This window comes from Budorcas taxicolor, chromosome 7, assembly GCF_023091745.1.
Source record: "Budorcas taxicolor isolate Tak-1 chromosome 7, Takin1.1, whole genome shotgun sequence".
Taxonomy (NCBI): Eukaryota; Metazoa; Chordata; class Mammalia; order Artiodactyla; family Bovidae; genus Budorcas; species Budorcas taxicolor.
This window is the reverse complement of record NC_068916.1, coordinates 109,663,928-109,686,665: the sequence shown is the minus strand read 5'-3', so window position 1 is coordinate 109,686,665 and position 22,738 is coordinate 109,663,928. Positions and strand designations below refer to the sequence as shown.

The window sequence follows — 22,738 nt, the reverse complement described above, 5'->3', positions numbered from 1 at the left end:
GGCGTGTGCGCTGGTGCAAGAGGGCAAATTCTTAAACACACACTGCCCTCCTGCATCTGCAGCACTCTTCACATGACACGCTCCCCACGCCCAACCCGCGCAGGCAGCCCCGAGGGCCGCGGTGACACAGGGCTGGGGGGACAAGGACGAGGGCTGGGGGGATACGAAGGCTGGGGGGTCAGGGACCAGGGCTGGGGGGACAGGGACGTGGGCTGGGGGTATACGAGGGCTTGGGGGACAGGGACGTGGGCTGGGGGGATACGAGGGCTTGGGGGACAGGGACGTGGGCTGGGGGGATACGAGGGCTTGGGGGACAGGGACGTGGGCTGGGGGGATACGAGGGCTTGGGGGACAGGGACGTGGGCTGGGGGGATACGAGGGCTTGGGGGACAGGGACGTGGGCTGGGGGGATACGAGGGCTTGGGGGACAGGGACGTGGGCTGGGGGGATACGAGGGCTTGGGGGACAGGGACGTGGGCTGGGGGGATACGAGGGCTTGGGGGACAGGGACGTGGGCTGGGGGGACAGGGACGAGGGCTGGGGGGACAGGGACGATGGGTGGGGTGATACAAGGGCTGGGGGGTCAGGGACCAGGGCTGGGGGGACAGGGACGTGGGCTGAGGAGACAGGGACGAGGGGTGGGGGGACAGGGACGTGGGCTGGGGTGATACGAGGGCTGAGGGGACAGGGACCAGGGCTGGGGGGACAGGGACGTGGGCTGAGGAGACAGGGACGAGGGGTGGGGGGACAGGGACGATGGGTGGGGTGATACAAGGGCTGGGGGGTCAGGGACCAGGGCCGGGGGGGCAGGGACGTGGGCTGGGGGGACAGGGACAAGGGGTGAGGTGACAGGGATGAGGGGTGGGGGGACAGGGACATGGGCTGGGGAGACATGAGGGCTGGGGGGTCAGGGACGAGGGCTGGAGGGACAGGGACGAGGGGTGGGGGGACAGGGACGAGGCCTGGGGGGATACGAGGGCTGGGGGGTCAGGGACCAGGGCCGGGGGGACAGGGACGTGGGTTGGAGGGACAGGGACAAGGGGTGGGGGGACAGGGACGAGGGCTGGGGGGTAAGGGACCAGGGCCGGGGGGACAGGGACGTGGGTTGGAGGGACAGGGACAAGGGGTGGGGGGACAGGGACGAGGGCTGGGGGGTCAGGGACCAGGGCCGGGGGGACAGGGACGTGGGTTGGAGGGACAGGGACAAGGGGTGGGGGGACAGGGACGAGGGCTGGGGGGTCAGGGATGTGGGCTGGGGGGTCAGGGACGTGGGCTGGGAGGACAGCGTGTCTTCATCTGACTGTATGCCCCATTCCATTAAGATTCCTTTCCCTTTCTTCTTCCCTTTTCCAAATATATGGGACACTTCCCATCTATCATCTAACCATATACACAGACTTCATAGGAAGTCTCCTCGGGAAAGGACACGAGGAAATTGGCCTTTTAAAAGGGAAATCTTAATGCTTAGGGAATAATAAGGCATTCTTAAAAGGTTAAAACTAGGGAGCCTCTTATAATACCTAAAATGGAAATTGAGAGACTAAAGAAGGAAAGAGACAGTAAAGAAGATAAGTAGTCTCTACTAGTTAACCAACATAAAGCAAACGTGAATACTCTTTCTCAGAAGCTCAGCTGCTGCGCCTTACAGGCCTTCTCCTCCGTGTCAGTGGCCCGTCAGGCCCTGATATTACAGAAGACGGAAGCCCTACCTGGCTTTCCTCATGAGAGCAGCGGTGAAGTGCGACCTGCACTTGGAGAGCAGAACGTCTACGAGGCCTGACGGTCCCCAGAAACCAGAGGGTTGATTTCGTTTTCTAGCTTAACAGCTCTGAAGAGGCGCCAAAAGAATTTAAGGTCCCTCTTTTTGACGAGGATTTTTATCTGATAGTCATTTTTGTTGTCCAAAATTTTGGCCTGAAAATAAGTTTTTCTAATTAAGGAAACCTACTAAAATATTCTACATAATTAAGTTGATAAAAATGTCCATTTAAGCTCAAACTAGAGAGAAATCTGAGGTGTTTGGAATTTAACTGTGAGTTTTTATAAGGAAAAAGCATTTATATGAAAACCAAAGAAAAATATTTTTTAAAAACCATGATGATGTATTAGCTCTAACGGTACAGCTTCTCAACAGTCTGATTTGAAATCAGTGTTTGTTTTCTTTGTTTCTGTTTATTAAAGTAAATGAAAAGTTGCATTGTCCTAAATTTCTCAAAATGGAAACTTTCAAAACTACATTGTGAATTATGAGTGCTTCCATCCAAGCATGAGAAAAAAGTATACTAGCTTCCTAGAAATATCTTTAGCCCATAAGCAGTATATCTAAAGAGTCATCAATTGAAGGAAAAAAGAACTTTTATAAACAAAAATGTTTCCTTACTATGTGTGTGCATGCTCAGTCGTGTCCGACTCTTTGCTACCCCATGGACGGTAGGTAGCCCAGCAGGCTCCTCTGTCCATGGGATTCTCCAGGCAAGAGTACTGGAGTGGGTTACCATTTCCTTCTCCAAGGGATCTTCCTGACCCAGGGACTGAACCTGAATCTCCTGCATTGCAGGCTGATTCTTTACCGCTGGGCCACTGGGGAAGCCCCTTCCTTACCGCAGTGGGTTCAGTAATGAATGATCTTACAATGGGAGATCACTCTCACTCTATTCAGACATTCTGGCACCAGCCATTGGTATAGATTTTTTATAAATTTAGAACCTTGGTCAGTATAGAATTTATCCATAAAAATGTTCCTATCTTTAAAAGTGTACAAGCTCATGAATAAATTCAATTTTATTTGAAATGGCAAAGAGTCAGTCTTCATTAGCCTAAGTCCCAGTCTTTTCTTTTTTTCACTAAATTTCTTTTTCCCACTCCTAAGCGCTGTCCATCATAAGGAATTCTTATTAGAGAGCCGGTGGAGGTGAGAATAAATTCCTTAGCATGAGTTTGTAAAATACCTTTTTTCCAGCACTATAAAATGGCAGAATTTTGTGATAGAACATTTCAGGGTATTAGTAATATGGTTTACATAAATAAAGACAAGATAAAAAAGCATTCTCCACACAAGGTTTAGGGGCATATGGTTTCATAGCCCTTAAAATATGCTTCAGTTTCTTACTATTATAAGTGGTATATATGCAATTTTTTTGCACATACAACCATAACCTAACCATCTTCTTGTAAACAGTTTTAGCATATTACTGAAGATGTTGTAAATGTCATGGGAATACATCTTATAGCTCTACCTAGTATTAGCTGAGCAACAGTCCAAAGGAATTACCTTCTGAAGAAATCCAAAGGGTGGAGGATGGCTAGGTTAACAAAACAAAAACAATTTACTATTTACCTCAAATGTGCACTACTGGTCCCTGAAAACATGTGTTTTTATATGTTGTGTTTACTTGCAATTTTAAATCTAATTCATCGGTATCTGATATCCATTACGTACCATAAGAGACACTAGTTTTTCATAAAGCAGTCACATGCATTGAAGTTAGGATGACCCACCGATACATATGTATTTTTGCACCTCAGAAACAATCACACTATGGTGCACATCATGCTTCCACCTTCCTTGCTGAAGGACAAAACGCACAAAGTGCCAGGGTTTGCCTCCCACACGGGAAGAAAGCCACTAGTCCTCCGGCGGGACCGCGTGACCCTGCTGAGCTCCGCCCTCCAGGGCAGGGTCCTCCTCCCGTCCTTCCGGGGCTGCCGCGGCTCCAGTGGGCCCCTCCGTCTCCGGGCCGGCCTCCTCCATCTCCTCCTCTGACGCCTGGGGCTCCACCCTGGGGGCCGCGGCGTCTCCATCAGCACTGCCTTCCTCCTCCCCCACCTGCACCTCTGGCAGCTCCACTCCGCTGGCCCCCTCGGCTGCCCCCGGGGACCCCTCGCCCCCCGAGACGCCCCCATCGCCAGCCTGAGGTGGAGACGGCTCCCGGCTGGCCCGGCCCTCCTGGACGCCGCTGTGGCTGCTGCTGGCGCTGCCGAGCCTGGAGGAGGCCACCACGGCCTTGACTGCTGCCTGGGGAAACAGAGAGGTCAGGGGTTACTGCACGAAAATCCCTGCCCCGAGGAGACCACCGGGCCTTAGACCAAAGGGTCAGGGGCTACTTCCACTGAAAATCCCAAATCAAAGCTTGATCTCAATTTTGCGTGTAGGGAGTGTTATTCTCTTACTTGGAGAAGGCAATGGCAACCCACTCCAATATTCTTGCCTGGAGAATCCCAGGGACAGAGGGGCCTAGTGGGCTGCCGTCCATGGCATTGCACAGAGTCGGACACGGCTGAGCGACTTCACTTTCCCTTTGCACTTTCATGCATTGGAGAAGGAAATGGCAACCCACTCCAGTGCTTTTGCCTGGAGAATCCCAGGGACGGGGGAGCCTGGTGGGCTGCCGTCCATCGGGTCGCTAAGAGTTGGACACGACTGAAGTGACTTCACTTTCACTTTTCACTTTCATACTTTGGAGAAGGAAATGGCAACCCACTCCAGTGTTCTTGCCTGGAGAATCCCAGGGACGGGGGATCCTGATGGGCTGCCGTCCATCGGGTCGCTAAGAGTTGGACACGACTGAAGTGACTTCACTTTCACTTTTCACTTTCATACTTTGGAGAAGGAAATGGCAACCCACTCCAGTGTTCTTGCCTGGAGAATCCCAGGGATGGGGGAGCCTGATGGGCTGCCGTCCATCGGGTCGCTAAGAGTTGGACACGACTGAAGTGACTTCACTTTCACTTTTCACTTTCATGCACTGGAGAAGGAAATGGCAACCCACTCCAGTCCTTTTGCCTGGAGAATCCCAGGGACGGGGGAGCCTGTTGGGCTGCCGTCTCTGGGGTCGCACAGAGTCGGACACGACTGCAGCAACTCAGCAGCATTCTCTTACTGTTTAGTCTTGGAAAGTGTATGACTCCAGGATTGTCTAATGAACACTTGTTTGAAGAATGAACAGCAAAATCTGTTTAATCTCAGAGCAGTGTATTTAGTCATCTGGAGGAAAGCCTAAATAAACGCATATTCCCACCGACTGCCAATATTCAAGAACTTCAGTTGTGCTTCCCAAAGTATGGGACACGACTTCCATGGATGTTAATAGGTACTATAAAGATAAGAGAGTTCCATGGCCAAATCTGTTTGAGAAATTCTGGGTTAAGTCAAGGGTATTTAATCTAGGGTATTTCAAATTAATTTGATCATGGAACCCTTCAGGTTTATTTAGCTTGTATCAGCCGATAAGTGACTGCTGAATACAACACTATTTCTGACCCCCAGGGGTCCCCTGAGATTTCCTGTATGTTTGCGGCTGCTACTGCTAAGTCACTTCAGTTGTGCCCGACTCTGTGTGACTCCATAGACAGCAGCCCACCAGGCTCCCCCATCCCTGGGATTCTCCAGGCAAGAACCCTGGAGTGGGTTGCCATTTCCTTCTCCAATGCATGAAAGTGAAAAGTGAAAGTTAAGTTGCTCAGTCACGTCCTAAATACTATTATGTAAGAGAAAAACACTTCATCTCTGTTCCATATATGTTCTATTAAAAGGGATACAATTTGATGGATAACTTTCCTATCACTTGAATTATTTTTACCAAGTATAATTATTTGCCTATATTATAAAATATAGCTTGAAAAAATTGTTTCCCAATTTTAGCATATTCAGAAAAAAGACAACTTTCTTAATAAATAGTTTCCTGAACAACACTTTCAAGCAATTCAGCCTTAATTAAATTGGAAGCAATGACAATGTATTTATTTGGTGAGTGAATCTCAACATCCCACACATTTCCCTTTACTGACAATGAACCCTGGGAACTCCCTGGCAGTCAGTGGTAGGAGTCAGTGCTTCACTAAAAGTCCCACAAGCTGCCCAGTGCCATTTCCTCCCCCAGAACTCCCCAAACAGAAAAATAAAACCCCACACTGAATTCTTACGAGAGGAAAACAGAACTGTGGTTGGCTTTATACCATCACGGTTAGGATTTCAAAGCAGCATTTTCCCAGATACCACAGGAGACGAGTAACAGCATTAGATAAACAATGCGAATGATCTTTGATTTGCAAGGTATGAGAGAAATCTTTTTAAAAAAATGAAACAAAATAAATGCCATCTAACCTTGAGCTTGCGCCGGGCATTGAATTCTTGTAGCTTCTTTTGAGCAGTATCCATGTGTACAAAATTGGCAGCTTTACCTGTGACCCATGGGTGCTGGAGAGCTTGAAAGGTAGTCAGCCTTTTCTTAGGATCCAACACAATTAATTTTCTGACCTGAAATGATAAAGAACCATCGACTCCTTAGGGAGATTTTCATGGTTACCTGAGGCTTGCCCCTCAGCTGTGAACTTCTAGGTCTTATTTAATTTTCTTGGCAGTACACTAATATACATTATTATTCTGTCTCCTTGGCGGTGCACTAAATGTACATTAAACAACCTTTTTAAGTCCCCAGCGGTCACTGTGGGGATGGCTTCAGGCACCAGTAGCTGAGGAGTCTGGAAAGAGTGGTGTGTGCGAACCGAGAGCCCAAACTGGCACACAGATACCCAAAGATCAGAGAAACAAGGCTTGCCTTGCCTGTGAACTGCAAGAACTTTGAGTGGGAGCCAGCATCTGGATAATTCTAGATTGCAACTTCACATCACTTGGGATTCAGAAGGTGAACTACATCTCAGGTGAGACGGATCATCCATGCAGCCGTCATTCCTTCTGTGGGGACTGACGGGCAAACAAAAGGGGGCGGGGTCACAGCCTTTATGATTACACCGTGATCCTATCAATAGTGCTCTCTCAGCCCTTGAGAATAGGTTCAGTTCAGTCACTCGGTCGTATCCGACTCTTTTCGACCCCATGGACTGCAGCATTCCAGGCCTCCCTGTCCATCACCAACTCCCAGAGTTTACTCAAACTCATGTCCATTGACTCGGTGACACCATCCAACCATCTTGTCCTGCCTTCAATCTTCCCCAGCATCAGGGTCTTTTCAAATGAGTCAGCTGTTTGCATCAGGTGGCCAAAGTATTGGAGCTTCAGCTTCAGCATCAGTCCTTCAAATTAACACTCAGGACTGATTTCCTTTAGGATGGACTGCTTTCCAAGGGACTTCAAGAGTCTTCTCCAACACCACAGTTCAAAAGCATCAATTCTTCGGTGCTCAGCTTTCTTTATAGTCCAACTCTCACATCTATACATGACTACTGGGAAAACCATAGCCTTGACTAGATGGACCTTTGCTGGCAAAGTAATGTCTCTGCTTTTTAATATGCTGTCTAGGTTGGTCATAGCTTTTCTTCCAAGGAGCAAGTGTCTTTTAATTGCAGTCACCATCTGCAGTGATTTTGGAGGCCCCAAAAATAAAGTCTGCCACTGTTTCCCCATCTATTTCCCATGAAGTGATAGGACCTGATGCCATGATCTTCATTTTTGAATGAGGAGGTTTAAGGCAACTTTTTCACTCTCCTCTTTCACTTTCATCAACAGCCTCTTTAGTTCTTCTTCACTTTCTGCCATAAGGGTGGTGTCATCTGCATATCTGAGGTTATTGATATTTCTCCCGGCAATCTTGATTCCAGCTTGTGTTTCTTCCAGCCCAGCGTTTCTCATGATGTACTCTGCATAGAAGTTAAATAAGCAGTGTGACAATATACAGCGTTGATGTACTCTTTTTCCTATTTGGAATCAGTCTGTTGTTCCATGTCTAGTTCTAACTGTTGCTTCCTGACCCGCATAGAGATTTCTCAAGAGGTGGGTCAGGTGGTCTGGTATTCTTATCTATTTCAGAATTTTCCACAGTTTATTGTGATCCACACAGTTAAAGGCTTTGGCATAGTCAATAAAGCAGAAATAGATGTTTTTCTGGAACTTTCTTCCTTTTTCGATGATCCAGCGGATGTTGGCAATTTGATTTTCCCATCAGGACGCTTTCATAAGCCTCTTATCCCTGGAAGGAATATGCCAAGAGCTGGGGTAAAAGCCTACTTAGAATCAAAGAAAAGGTGTCAGTGGTTTGGGGCTATGGTTTATTTAAAAGGACTGAATTCAAATGAATCGTAGCCCATTCTGTGAGGTTTACTCCAATGGTGAGCATGAGCAGACAATGAATTGCCAGGAAGTTCAACAACCAAAATAACCCCCAGCCCTGGGCTCAGAGAAGTGACCTGGGATGAGGCAGAGATTACCTGAAGTCAGGAAGCGCGCTTAAGTCCCGACTTGCTCTTGCTCGAAGTCTCCACTTCTGTGACCTCAAAGACCCACATGTGTCTGACCCCAGATACCCACCCGCCCCTACTGAGTGACCATGCACACCCTCCTGGGCCCTCGTCTTACACAACCTAATTTCCACCCTAATTTCCTTGTAAACCCTTTCCTTACAGGCATGCAACATTTTTAAAAAATTTATGTAATACTATCCATATCCTTATCAATTAGTAACTTTAGCTGCAATTCACGAATGAGGGATGGAAGGAAGCTCAAAGATTTAGTGATTCATGTAACGTAAAACCTCATGTAACTGGTGGGGGCTATACGATGGCACCTCACTCCAGTACCCTTGCCTGGAAAATCCCATGGATAGAGGACCCTGGTGGGCTGCAGTCCATGGGGTCGCTACGAGTTGGACACGACTGAGTGACTTCACTTTCACTTTTCACTTTCATGCATTGGAGAAAGAAATGGCAACCCACTCCAGTGCTCTTGCCTGGAGAATCCTAGGGATGGGGGAGCCTGGTGGACTGCTGTGTATGGGGGTCACACAGAGTTGGACACGACTGAAGCAACTTAGCAGCAGCAGCAGCATACTTATACTAGGGTTTGTCTTGTCTTAGAATTTGTCCTGTGGCCACGACACCACAGTACCTTCAAGGTAGACAAGCTTTCTGAGTTTCAGTCTGCCGGTGTGTAAAATGAGGGACTTTGGATGACTTAAGGCATAACATCTTTTCTAATTCTAAAAATCCAAAAACTGAACACAGGCTAACAAAATTAGGAAGCTAGTCAAATGAAGAATGAATATCTGGTTCTCCTTTCACTTTCTGTTTTGTAGCATTTGCAAAGAAATGTATATGGGGTAGAGACACTGCATTTGAAAACGGTAGTCTTGAGACTTTAGGCTTAAAGTCAGCGAGGAGGTGGAGGGAGCTGAAGGATAATTAAGAAGAATGCACAGCAGTAACAGCTTTGATGGTGGTCAGAGCTCTCATCTGTTGGATACATACACTAATAATTTCATGTAAGTGATACCTAACCCTTAAAACATCCTTGACAATTAGACACTTCATGCTCCTTTTCTAATCTTCTGTTTCTTCTTCCCTATCATCACCATTCTCTTCTGCTTGAAAATACGAAGAATTTATGGAAAGCCAATTAGCACCAAAACTTTATATATGTCATCATCCATCTTTACATTTGGAGGCACTGAGGCACTGAGTTTTTAAGAAAGTTGTTGAAGATCAGAGAGACTCAGTGACCTCGTCAGGATTCAGACCCAAAGACGCGCCCTCATCCTACAGCTCCACTTACAGACCAGCTCCCCATGCCCCATGACAGAACAGACGCAGGTTTTGCTAATAAGTGTTTCATTTAGGGGCTCAAAGATTCCTTTAGTTCTGAAGTTATGTAAATGTTTTAACCAGCAGGAGGTATAGCTGAATGAAGGAACATCACAGCTAACCCTCTTATCCATTTAACCTTTTATCAGAGATAAAAAGAAACAGAAGGGGGCTAACTAATGGGATTATTATTGAGTTAGTTGGTGATGGTTACTTGGTATGTATCATATCCCTTAATTCTTCCAAAGACCTAGAGACAGGTACCAGTACCATCCAGAGAAGAAAAGCGAAGCACAGAGAGGTCAGGTTAGCACAAGGTCAAACCTGCAACTATTAGAAACGGGGGGCAGGGGCGGGGCGGGGTACTTGAACCCAGGCATGTACGACTTTTAAGAATCCTTGATCCGTTTCCCGACTGATGGTTTCATTCAACGAACATTTACTGAGCCTGCACTTCACGTCCACATGGCACTAAGATCTGGGCCCACCTGCTTCATCCTCTCCCAGAGCCTGAACCTCATTAAGGAATACCTCTGAGCTCAGCATATGGAACTGATGCTTATCGTGAAAAAGGAAGCCCAGGGCGGAGGATCAAGCCGCAGAAGGAATGAACCAACTGTGAGGAGAACTGCGTGCCCCCCGAAGACCAGGTCTCCTCGACAAGGTCACGGCAGCCAGGGCTCGATGACGAGTCACCTGTGCTGCCCTGTGACCCCTGGAGGGGCGAGACACGCGCCCACGCGGATCTGTGTGCCGCAGGGCAGAGAACACACAACACTGTGAAGCCATTATCCTTCGATTAAAACACACTAAAAAAGATCAGCTACCGTGTAAAGAGCTCTGTGTGTGCGTGTATGGAGAGGAAGGAGGACGACGGAGGGGCATCACAGGGCGGACGGAGGAGCAGCGGGCACGCGCGGAGTCACGCTGCCGGGACTGGGGTCCATGTGCGGAGGACAGCGGTGTGTGTGTGTCTGTGTGTGTGTCTGTGTGTGTGTCTGTGTGTGTCTGTCCCTGTGTGTCTGTGTATGTGTCTGTGTGTGTCTGTGTGTGTCTGTGTCTGTGTGTCTCTGTGTTTGTGTGTGTGTCTGTGTCTGTCCCTGTGTCTGTGTTAGTGTGTGTGTGTGTGTGTCTGTGGCTCTGTAGGTGTCTGTGTGTTTCTGTGTCTGTGTGTCTCTGTGTGTCTGTGTGTCTGTCTCTGTGTGTCTGTCTGTGTGTGTGTGTGTCTCTGTGTGTCTGTCTCTGTGTGTCTCTGTGTCTGTCTGTGTGTGTCTGTGTGTGTGTGTCTCTGTGTGTGTGTCTGTGTGTGTGTCTGTGTGTGTGTCTCTGTGTGTCTGTCTCTGTGTGTGTGTCTCTGTGTGTGTGTCTGTTTGTCTCTGTGTGTGTTTTTCTGTGTCTGTGTGTCTCTGTGTGTGTGTCTGTGTGTCTGCCTCTGTGTGTCTCTGTGTTTGTCTCTGTGTGTGTGTCTGTGTCTGTGTGTGTGTCTGTGTCTGTGTGTGTCTGTGTCTGTGTGTTTCTGTGTCTGTGTGTGTCTGTGTATGTGTCTGTGTGTGTGTCTCTGTATGTGTGTCTGTGTGTGTGTCTGTGTTTATCTCTGTGTGTCTGTGTGTCTCTGTGTGTCTCTGTGTCTCTGTGTGTCTGTGTGCGTGTCTCTGTGTGTCTGTGTTTGTGTGTGTGTCTCTGTATGTGTGTGTCCGTGTCTCTGTGTGTCTGTGTCTGTGTGTGTGAGTCTGTATGTGTGTCTGTCTGTGTGTGTGTCTCTGTGTGTGTGTCTCTGTGTGTCTGTGTGTCTGTGTGCGTGTCTGTGTGTGTGTGTCTGTGTGTGTCTGTGTGTGTGTCTGTATGTGTGTCTGTGTGTGTCTGTGTGTGTGTCTCTGTATGTGTGTGTGTGTGTCTGTGTCTGTGTGTCTGTGTCTGTCTGTGTGTGTGTCTCTGTGTGTCTGTCTGTCTGTGTGTGTGTCTCTGTGTCTGTGTGTCTGTGTGTCTCTGTATGTGTGTGTGTCTCTGTGTGTCTGTCTCTATGTGTCTGTGTGTGTGTCTCTGTGTGTCTGTCTCTGTATGTGTGTGTGTCCGTGTCTCTGTGTGTCTGTGTGTGTGTGTGTCCGTGTCTCTGTGTGTCTGTGTGTCTGTGTCTGTGTGTTTGTCTGTGTGTCTCTGTGTGTGTGTGTCTCTGTATGTGTGTCTGTGTGTCTCTGTGTGTCTGTGTGTCTGTCTCTGTGTGTCTGTGTGTGTGTGTGTGTGTCTGTGTGTATGTGGTGGAGAGGAAGGAGCAGGGAGGATGAAGGGACAGCACAGACCACCCAGAGTCATGCCGCCAGGACGGGGGTCCGCACACCGTGGAGCAGAGGGGAGCCCAGTCCCCAGTGAGGCCGCCCCCTGAGTCCCGCGCAGGGCGCGCACTGCAGACGCGCAGAAGAGGCGGGGAGAGACCGGGAAGAGGGAGGGGGCGGCTTGGCCCGGGGCATCTCGATGGAGCGGACAGACGGGCGGACACAGAGACGCTCAACAGAGGGGGCGCGACGGGGAAGTGGCGATATCTTCGCATCGCACACGCACACGCTGCCTCTCTTCAGACCGTGCTGGAAAGGTCATGACCTTAGGAAACCTGTTTTCCCAGCACACAGATGGTAAGATGAGAAAAGAGCCCTGGAGAAGGGGTCCGGAAATCTGGACCCTTTCTTTCGAGCAATGCCTTTCTGCTGGGAAGCTGTGCATCACTTCTCTGCGCTTGAGCAAACTCATCCTTAAAATTCAAGGAAGATTAAATGAGTCCTGAGATCCTTGGAGATCTAAACTTCTATGATTCAGAAGTCAATTTTTCATCATTTCTGTGTGGTTTCTCTCTAGAACAGGGTTCCCCAGTCTCCGGGCTGTGAACTAGTACTTCCTATCTTATCAGCAGCAGTATTCAATTAGAAATAAAGTACAAAATAAATGTGATCTGCTTATATCATTCTGAAACTAGCCTCCCTACCCCCAGTCGATGGAAAAATTGTCTTCTATAAAGTTGGTCCCTGGTGCCAAAAAGATCGAGGATGACAGCTCTAAAGAATTGATGGTAAAAGCTTCAATGGCACCTCAGTATCTTCTTTATTTTAGAACCGGTGGGCCAGCACCCCAGAGGATAGGCCAGCGCCCCACCTGTCCTGAATGCAAATAAGTTCCAGTATTACCAGAGGTGAGAAGTCAGTGAAACAAACAAAAAACCGAACAAAACACACAATGTGACTCATGTATGGTAGTCATGCGGGATAGGACTTGTGTTACCATCAGGATATTTTAATAAGTTTGAACATTTAAAGAAATAATGTTGCTTTATTCAAAGCATAACTAATCTAAGTGACAGCAAGCCATTTAAAAAAGAATTCATCTGTGTATATTATGTTTGGAGTCACCCAGCACAGCTGTCTTCTTAGCTTCATAGCTTACAGGTTCTGTACTAGATGATAAAAACTCATTAATTAACAAGCAGTAATTTGTAATTTGTGATAATTCAGCTAGAGATGAATCAAACATATCTTTTTTTTCATTATCTACAAGGAAAATTAGTATGCACTGTTTTCTTAAAAATACTATATAATTAAAAAGAAATAAGCTACTAAGAAGGATTAATTTTCTAAATGGCACTGCCCATTAATTAGTTAAAAAAATGAATGTAAGGGATTTTATTTCATTTTGTTTCAGTCACACTTACCAAATCCTTGGCATTCAGAGATACTTCATCCCACCAGGGGGAGATAAAGTAATATTCACAATTCAGAATTCTCCTGAACATGAATTGATCGCCTCTCTCATCATAGAATGGTTCAAATCCACAAAGTCTAGGACAAAAGATACAAGATAAAATGTATCTTGTAAAATGTACCTTTAAAAGCCTAAGTGTATGTCACCAATTTTTTGCAGAAATTCAATATTGTCCTTTTTCACAGCTTCCTGTGATGAATGTACGTCTGCTAAGCTTAAGTGTGTAATTGCCTTGTTATAATTCATTTATGATTATATAAATATACAATCATGTCTTCAGGGAAGTAAAAATAGATTAAAAAAATCAATGTAAGATTTCTACAAAAAGTTACAATCATTAATAATTATGATACAAAGCAACAATAATATTACAATAACACTATTACAAGCATTATGCTATAGTGCTATTTCCACGTGTTTTTTTCCACCAGGAATTGAGAGAGCAGATTGGAGTTTCAATTTATCATAAAATGGAAAAGTTAGGATTTTGAGAATAAAAAGGTTAAAAGGTGCAAAGAAAAGTTGTTAGTTGTTTTTGTTCAGTCCTTTTCACTGAATTCTTCCATAGAGATGAAAAAAGTACTGGGTTTCCATCCCACTCCAGTTTGGGTCTCAGAGTGAACACAGACAGGAGCCTACACGGCCGCGGGGAACGGCCTTCTGAACTGACTGCAGCGGGCGACACAGCCCAGAGGACAGTCGCCAGGCACGCGAGCCTCACTTCTGCACATCGCAAAGACATCTCACTATGATCATCGTCACCTTCCAGCACGGTCACATAAAAATGTGAAAGGAAAGAAACAGAACCACCCTTCGCATAAAAGAGAGACAGGCAAAGTGAGCTGCTGGTGGGACCACCAAGCCTCTAATGCTTGCAGGTCAGGGGAGGTTCTAAATCACTAAAGACCAAAAGGGAACTGTAAAAAAAAAAAAAAAAAAAAGTCCTTGCCAGGGCGTGTGTTTCACGCGACAAAGAATGAAGGAAAAAGAATGAACACAGTAAGAAACATTTCCCCAAGTCCTTCCATCAAACTGACCCGGCTGCTGCAGAGCGTGAAACAGTCCAGCGGATCCGGGCGCAGCAGGTGTTTAAGAGGAAGCAGTTTCTCCTGCTCTTTGGCTCAGGGACCATCCTGCTCGACGGTCCTGGTTTCTTTCAAATACTGCAGAGCCAGCCGGGTAAAGCCGAGGCTCAGGAGCACCGAGGCCGGGCTGGGCGCCCCCCCGCCCCGTGCACTGCGGGGCCCCCGGGGAGACGCAGCTTCAGCAGAGGAGGGCACACGGCACACCCCGCCCGGTGGCCGCCTCCATCAGACACGACCACCCACTGGGGGCCCCCCAAGGAAGACGAGGCTCCAGCAGAGAAGGGGGCACACGGCCACACTGCGCCTGCAGCCCAGCCTCCTGCAGACAGACACGGCCGCTGCGGGGCCCCAGAGAGACGGGGCTCCAGCAAAGGGAACAGGGAGGCGGGCACACGGCCACACCGCGCCCGGCGGCCTCGTCCATCAGAGGCGGCCGCTGCCCGCGGGTCCCCGGAAAGCCGCCAACCGTCCAGGCTTAGCTGAGGAACCTCGCACGTTCCGTCTTGCGGAATTTAGAGGGGAAAATGACAGCTGTGCAAGTGGGGCACTCAGACGCCTTCCTGTCATCCTGGACACGGCGGCAAACCTGTGCGCCCAGACGCGGCAAGCAGGTTAGGTCATTAGCCTGGAGGGTGGGGCCGGGAGGCGCAGACGCGCAGCAGCAGGCGAGCGCGCTCGGGGCACAGGGAAGAACCCGACGCTGCGGGGCGGGCGGCGCGGAGCCGGCGAGGCCGAGGCGGCGTGTGAGCAGGGCGCAGCGCTGAAAGCTGCAGGCGAGAGTGAATCTCCGATGTTATCTGATTCTGACCTGAAAACCACAGTAGCTGCTTCTGTCTATAGGGGTAAAGGGCTTAGGTTTAGAAGGTAGAAGGAGCAGAATTCTTCTGCAAAACAACAGAACGGCCTTCATGTCCAAGCCACTGTCATCCTTAGAAATAGCACGGTCATAGCACAAAACAGCCGGGTAGAACTTTTAATAATAATAAAGGAGGTACATAAACCCAGCGGCACAATCCATTGTAGAGAATGTTCCAATGAGCCTTGCCTAGTAGACTTCATCAATCATTAATGGACTGCAGATTAAATAAAAAGTCCCTAGGCTCAGGGGCTGACAGAAGTCGGACCAGAACTAAAGGATATTAGCCATGAGCGGCAATGTTAGCTGCTACCACTTACTCAGCCAGCAACTTTTAACTGATGGGCTTAAGTGAACTATGGGAAAGAAACCTGATAGAGTTTTAAATTATTTTCAGGGTTATAATAAGATGCTTCTCCAATAGTCACATTTTTTTCTCTTCACTTTCCCATGTTAGTGACATGGGAGTGTTATTCATTCCATATTTCAGGTTTCCAGGGCAAATGTTATTAAATTTCCTACCTCAATCTCTCGGAGTTATCACATATCCTTAATTCTTCAACCCCTTTCATCACATTTCAGTAAGAAACTCTACTTGGGTGAGCACATTTCCATTTTAGGGGCAAACAGGAAGCAGTATTTGTAGTTTAGTTTTGCAATGAACATCACTAAGCATAATATGTCACGCACACAATTCAGGAGCAACCTTCTTCCACAGCACAATAGTGATCTTAAATGTAAGCTGAAGGAATTCTATGATGTGACCTTATGAATTCATTACTAATGAATTAAGCAATAAGTGTGGAAAACAAATTACCTGAAAGTTTGCACTTTCATGAGAAAAAACATGGTTCCCTAGCTCTCTATATTCTTTTCAAGCTTTACTACATCCTGGAAAGGCAGGGAAGTGATCACTGAAAGTATCTTTTGACATTACACAATAGCAGATGACTGTTTTATGGTGTGCTTGTTAAACCTTTTTATGGTTGCTACTGACCAACAAATAAACAGGTGAACTCAAGAGTTTGCTAACATGCTTGGAAGTCTACCCTGGTTGCCCTCTTCCTAGCCCATATTACCTAGACACTGCACTTTCTAAGATCACTATTAAATTAGCCAAACCGAACCTCTTCCTACTATGGACTGAACTGTGTTCTCCCCGATCAGGATGTTAAGGCCCTGAGCCCTGTGTAATGGCATCTGGAGATGAGGGCTCTGGCAGTTAAGAGAGTTCGATGAGGCCACAAGGATGAGACCTCATGCTGTGATCAGTGCGGTGCGCTCACGGAAGAGGGACTGCAGAACGTGCTTCCTCCTCCTGCCTCGGTGGATACAGGGAAAAGGCGGCTGTCTGCAACCAGGAAGACGGCTCTTGGCAGGATCTGAGCTACCAGCGCCTTTGGCCTCCAGACTCCAGGGCTCCACGTTTGTAGTTCTGTAGCACCCAGCCTCTGTGGTTTGTTATAGAAGCCTGAGCTGCCTAATTCACCTTCTTTCACACCCTTCAAAATCTCTTTACAGATTTGAATAATACAGGTTCCAACAATTAACTTGGGCTTCCCAGGTGGTGCAGTAGTAAAGAATCCACCTGTCAATGCAGGAGACGCAAGAGATGTGGGTTCGATCCCTGGGTTGGGAAGATCCCCTGGAGAAGGAAAGGGCAACTTCACTCCAGTATTCTTTCCTGGAGAATCCCACAGACAGAGGAGCCTGGTGGGCTACAGTTCATGGGGTCACAAGGAGTCGGACAAGGCAGAGTGCACAGGACACACACACCACAATTGACTCTGCAGCGCCCTCTAGCGGACGGCCAAATCCACTTGTTTTGATATAAGTGGTCCACTGGAGAAGGGAATGGCAAGCCACTTCAGTATGAACAGTAGGAAAAGGCAAAATGATAGGATACCGACAGAGGAACTCATCAGGTCATTAGGTGCCCAATATGCTACTGGAGATCAGTGGAAAAATAACTCCAGAAAGAATGAAGGGATGGAGCCAAAGCAAAAACAATACCCAGCTGTGGATGTGACTGGTGATAGAAGCAAGGTCCGATGCTGTAAAGAGCAATATTGCATAGGAACCTGGAATGTCAGGTCCATGAATTAAGGCAAATTGGAAGTGGTCAAACAAGAGATGGCAAGGGTGAACGTCGACATTCTAGGAATCAGCAAACTAAAGTGGACTGGAATGGGTGAATTTAACTCAGATGACCATTATATCTACTACTGTGGGCAGGAATCCCTCAGAAGAAATGGAGTAGCCATCATGGTCAACAAAAGAGTCCATAATGCAGTACCTGGATGCAATCTCAAAAACGACAGAATGATCTCTGTTCATCTCCAAGGCAAACCATTCAATATCACAGTTATCCAAGTCTTACGCCCCAACCAGTAACACTGAAGAAGCTGACGTTGAACGATTCTATGAAGACCTACAAGACCTTTTAGAACTAACACCCAAAAAAGATGTCCTTTTCATTATAGGGGACTGGAATGCAAAAGTAGGAAGTCAAGAAACACTTAGAGTAACAGGCAAATTTGGCCTTGGAATGCGGAATGAAGCAAGGCAAAGACTAACAGAATTTTGCCAAGAAAATGCACTGGTCATAGCAAACACCCTCTTCCAACAACACAAAAGAAGACTCTACACATGGACATCATCAGATGGTCAACACTGAAATCAGATTGATTATATTCTCTGCAGCCAAAGATGGAGAAGCTCTATACAGTCAACAAAAACAAGACCAGGAGCTGACTGTGGCTCAGATCATGAACTCCTTATTACCAAATTCAGACTGAAATTGAAGAAAGCAGGGAAAACCGCTAGACCATTCAGGTATGACCTAAATCTAATCCCTTGATTATACAGTGGAAGTGAGAAATAGATTTAAGAACCTAAATCTGATAGATAGAGTGCCTGATGAACTATGGAATGAGGTTCGTGACATTGTACAGGAGAGAGGGATCAAGACCATCCCCATGGAAAAGAAATGCAAAAAAGCAAAATGGCTGTCTGGGGAAGCCTTACAAATAGCTGTGAAAAGAAGAGAAGTGAAAAGCCAAGGAGAAACGGAAAGATATAAGCATCTGAATGCAGAGTTCCAAAGAATAGCAAGAAGAGATAAGAAAGCCTTCTTCAGCAATCAATGCAAAGAAATAGAGGAAAACAACAGAATGGGAAAGACTAGAGATCTCTTCAAGAAAATTAGAGATACCAAGGGAACATTTCATGCAAAGATGGGCTCGATAAAGGACAGAAATGGTATGGACCTAACAGAGGCAGAAGATATTAAGAAGAGATGGCAAGAATACACGGAAGAACTGTACAAAAAAGATCTTCACGACCCAGATAATCACGATGGTGTGATCACTCATCTAGAGCCAGACATCCTGGAATGTGAAGTCAAGTGGGCCCTAGGAAGGATCACTATGAACAAAGCTAGTGGAGGTGATGGAATTCCAGTAGAGCTATTTCAAATCCTGGAAGATGATGCTGTGAAAGTGCTGCACTCAATATGCCAGCACATTTGGAAAACTCAGCAGTGGCCACAGGACTGGAAAAGGTCGATTTGGATTCCAATTTCAAAGAAAGGCAATGCCAAAAATGCTCAAACTACTGCACCATTGTACTCATCTCACATGCTAGTAAAGTAATGCTCAAAATTCTCCAAGCCAGGCTTCAGCAATACATGAACCGTGAACTCCCAGATGTTCAAGCTGGTTTTAGAAAAGGCAGAGGAACCAGAGATCAAATTGCCAACATCCGCTGGATCATGGAAAAAGCAAGAGAGTTCCAGAAAAACATCTATTTCTGCTTTATTGACTATGCCAAAGCCTTTGACTGTGTGGATCACAATAAACTGTGGAAAATTCTGAAAGAGATGGGAATACCAGACCACCTGACGTGCCTTTTGAGAAATCTGTATTCAGGCCAGGAAGCAACAGTTAGAACTGGACATGGAACAACAGACTGGTTCCAAATAGGAAAAGGAGTCCGTCAAGGCTGTATATTGTCACTCTGCTTATTTAACTTCTATGCAGAGTACATCATGAGAAATGCTGGACTGGAAGAAACACAAGCTGGAATCAAGATTGCCGGGAGAAATATCAATAACCTCAGATGTGCAGATGACACCACCCTTATGGCACAAAGTGAAGAGGAGCTAAAAAGCCTCTTGATGAAAGTGAAAGAGGAGAGTGAAAAAGTTGGCTTAAAGCTCAGCGTTCAGAAAATGAAGATCATGGCATCTGGTCCCATCACTTCATGGGAAATAGATGGGGAAACAGTGGAAACAGTGCCAGACTTTATTTTTTGGGCTCCAAAATCACTGCAGATGGTGACTGCAGCCATGAAATTAAAAGACGCTTACTCCTTGGAAGAAAAGTTATGACCAACCTAGATAGCATATTCAAAAACAGAGACATTACTTTGCCGACTAGGGTCCGTCTAGTCAAGGCTATGATTTTTCCTGTGGTCATGTATGGATGTGAGAGTTGGACTGTGAAGAAGGCTGAGCGCCGAAGAATGGATGCTTTTGAACTGTGGTGTTGGAGAAGACTCTTGAGAGTCCCTTGGACTGCAAGGAGATCCAACCAGTCCATTCTGAAGGAGATCAGCCCTGGGATTTCTTTGGAAGGAATGCTGCTAAAGCTGAAACTCCAGTCCTTTGGCCACCTCATGCGAAGAGTTGACTCATTGGAGAAGACTCTGATGCTGGGAGGGTTTGGGGGCAGGAGGAGAAGGGGACGACAGAGGATGAGATGGCTGGATGGCATCACAGACTCGATGGACATGAATCTGAGTGAACTCCGGGAGTTGGTGATGGACAGAGAGGCCTGGAGTGCTGCGATTCATGGGGTCGCAAAGAGTCGGACACGACTCCGCGACTGAACTGAAACTGAACTTGGAGCTCAGTGAGGTTTGCTTTCGCAGCTGTTCCACAGGCAACCTTCCTCGACAGACACTCTCCTATCACTCTAGACTATTTCCTTCATATTTGTCTGCAATTCCATCATCTCTTTGGCAGACTGAAACCTGCCGTTTATTAGTAGACAGGAGCTTAGAAATGGAGCTGGAGAGACCAGAGAGTGAAAGATAACACCCTCCCCCCCCAGAAGTTTTCTCTGAGTTCTGGGTAGTATACTAAAGGTCCTTTGCCGGGAGCCAGCGTGAGGAACTCCGCCTATGGCAAAGGTCATGAGGAAGGAGGCTTCGGCATACACAAAGGTGTGATCAAGCCTCAGGAAACCCCCTGTTCCCGAGCATCTACCCCCAAAACCAGAGTCTGCCCACTTTACTGTTTCATGCTCTCACCTATACCTCTGACTTTACGGGGGGCTGACCCCCATTTCCTCTCTCGGAGAAAGAGTTAGCATACAGCTGCAAGTCAATAAAAATTCCTGAGCGTGACAAGAGTGTTTCAACTTACGAACTCCTCTGAAGGTTATCTAGCCTGCCTGTACGGGTTCATGTGATTGTTTACAGCCTCCCAATCGTGAGAGGCACGAGATATTTTAGACTTACTAAAGGCAGATTCTTTTGGGGAGTTGGAAATTGTCAGTATAGTGGGTTGGTTAGGAATTATATTGGTTAAGGGTTATTCATTTGTTGTGCCAATAATTACTGCTAATTCCCTGCCCTGGGTGTGACAAGGGTGTCTCAGGTCAAACCTCTCTGCAGGCAGACTAGCTTATGTGACAGGATTATCCATACTCAGCACATGATTGTTTACTACCTCTCAACCATAAACAGCACAGAGAGCTTGGAGTATTCTGAAAGTCTTCATTAGCATAGGGCTTTTCTCATTGTTCAGTCAATGATTGCCGCCAGGCCTCCATATCCTTAGGCACCTGGGAATACATTAATCAATGTATTTGGAATACAGAAAAGGAAATATAGTAGTTTTTGATGTTAGCAATACTAGACTTTTTGAGTTAATGAATTTTCTCTTTTGTAATAGATCACTATACTTTGTTATAAATCACTGTGTCCTTGCTATGCAAAAATGTAACTTTATCACTATCTTAAGACTAAATAGATCTTAAGGGGACTTGGTGAAGGGTTTTCATTTGTTGGGCTGATGTTTTGCTGCTAAATCTCCATATTCTCTGCCCTTATAATGAATATAACTAGCATATAGGAGAAGTAAGTATTAACCTTTAAGATTAACCATGTTAACCTTGGGTTAAATAAATTCCTTTCTTGATTGTAACCCACTACACCCTCACCCTATAGGAATGCAACTTTATTTGGAGGGTGGTGCCTGGTTTAAGAAAAAACACCCTTGGAAAAAATAAGTTTTGTGGTTATCAGAAAGAAAGGATCATAAAATGTCAGCAGGCCTCATGGCCAGAAGATGATGTAAAACCCCTAAGACCTTTTTTTATACATTTATGTGAAGCACCTGATTTTGATAAAGGTCAGGACTGCTGACCCCTGCATGATTCTGTATTCATCCCTATGTATAACAAAAGGTATATAAGCAAACCTAAAAAATAAAGAAATCGGGTCAGTTTCTGGAAAGACTGATTCCCCCATGTCATTTCTTTCTTGCTCCCCGTTTTTCTGGCTGAATTGCCATCTGGAGGGTGGGTGCTCACCATGTCTACTTACTTGCCCCGGCTTTCAAGCCCACGTGAGAAGGAGCCCAAGGAGGGGCACCTTCCGATATTCAAGTGGCACCGGTGGCCCAACGTAGATGGTGCAAATTCCTTGTCTTGGAATTGTATTGGTATCCCACATAAACCAAGTTATTCAGAATCTTTTTCTCTCCTACTGTTTTCTGGCCAAATTCCCATCTGGTACGTGGGTACTCACCAAGCCTACTAATTTTGCCTGGGCTTCTAAGATTGGACCGGGGAGGCCTCAGTGCCTCCTCTCCTTCGGGAGAACGGAAAGACACCGGTGGCCTACGTAGGTGGTGATTGGTATTCCATGTAAACCAAGTTATTCAGCCTCTCTTTCTCTGCTAATTTTCTAATCCCTCTCTATCTGTAATTAAATAAGTTTTTCCCTAGGACGCCAATTCCATCCCCACCTTCAAATTACCCTGGATCCACCAGGGCTGGACCCCAGCAGTCCTTGAGAACCTAACACATACAGGAAATAAAACTGGTAGTCAAAATGCCTTTAAAACATTCCTGATAAGACATATATAGGTTTGGGATTGCTTCAGAAGTTAAAGAACAATTTGTCCCTTAAAAAGGAATAATACTCTTATCATTTGGATGACATGCACATAAGTAAAACAAGAGCAAGTTTAATAGGTGATTTCATGCTCATTAATATCATCAAATAATGAATTGTTCCCATGTCTGTGATACACCGCATAATATAATGAGACACACTGAAGCCCTAGACAGAAGTTCTTACCCCAAGAAAACTACAAAACATGATGCTCGTTTTCTGAAAATTCTTTCATTAACTACTCTTAGTACATCATCAGTTCAGTTCAGTTGCTCAGTCATGTCCGACTCTTTGCAACCCCATGAATCGCAGCACACCAGGCCTCCTTGTACATCAC

The 22,738-nt window shown here is 46.5% G+C and overlaps 1 protein-coding gene across 1 annotated transcript in view; it reads right to left on the bottom strand.

The window, feature by feature from the left end:
• Nucleotides 1–3,625: 3,625 nt before the first annotated feature.
• The window catches only part of CAMK4 (calcium/calmodulin dependent protein kinase IV), a 272,208-nt gene continuing 253,095 nt past the window's right edge, over nt 3,626–22,738 (bottom strand). Inside the window, exons 9-11 of the mRNA XM_052644106.1 lie at nt 13,226–13,352; nt 6,104–6,256; nt 3,626–4,015 (exon numbers count right to left, since the gene is read on the bottom strand). Coding sequence (XP_052500066.1) covers nt 3,626–4,015; nt 6,104–6,256; nt 13,226–13,352 — 670 coding nt within the window. The remainder of the gene's footprint in view (nt 4,016–6,103; nt 6,257–13,225; nt 13,353–22,738) is intronic.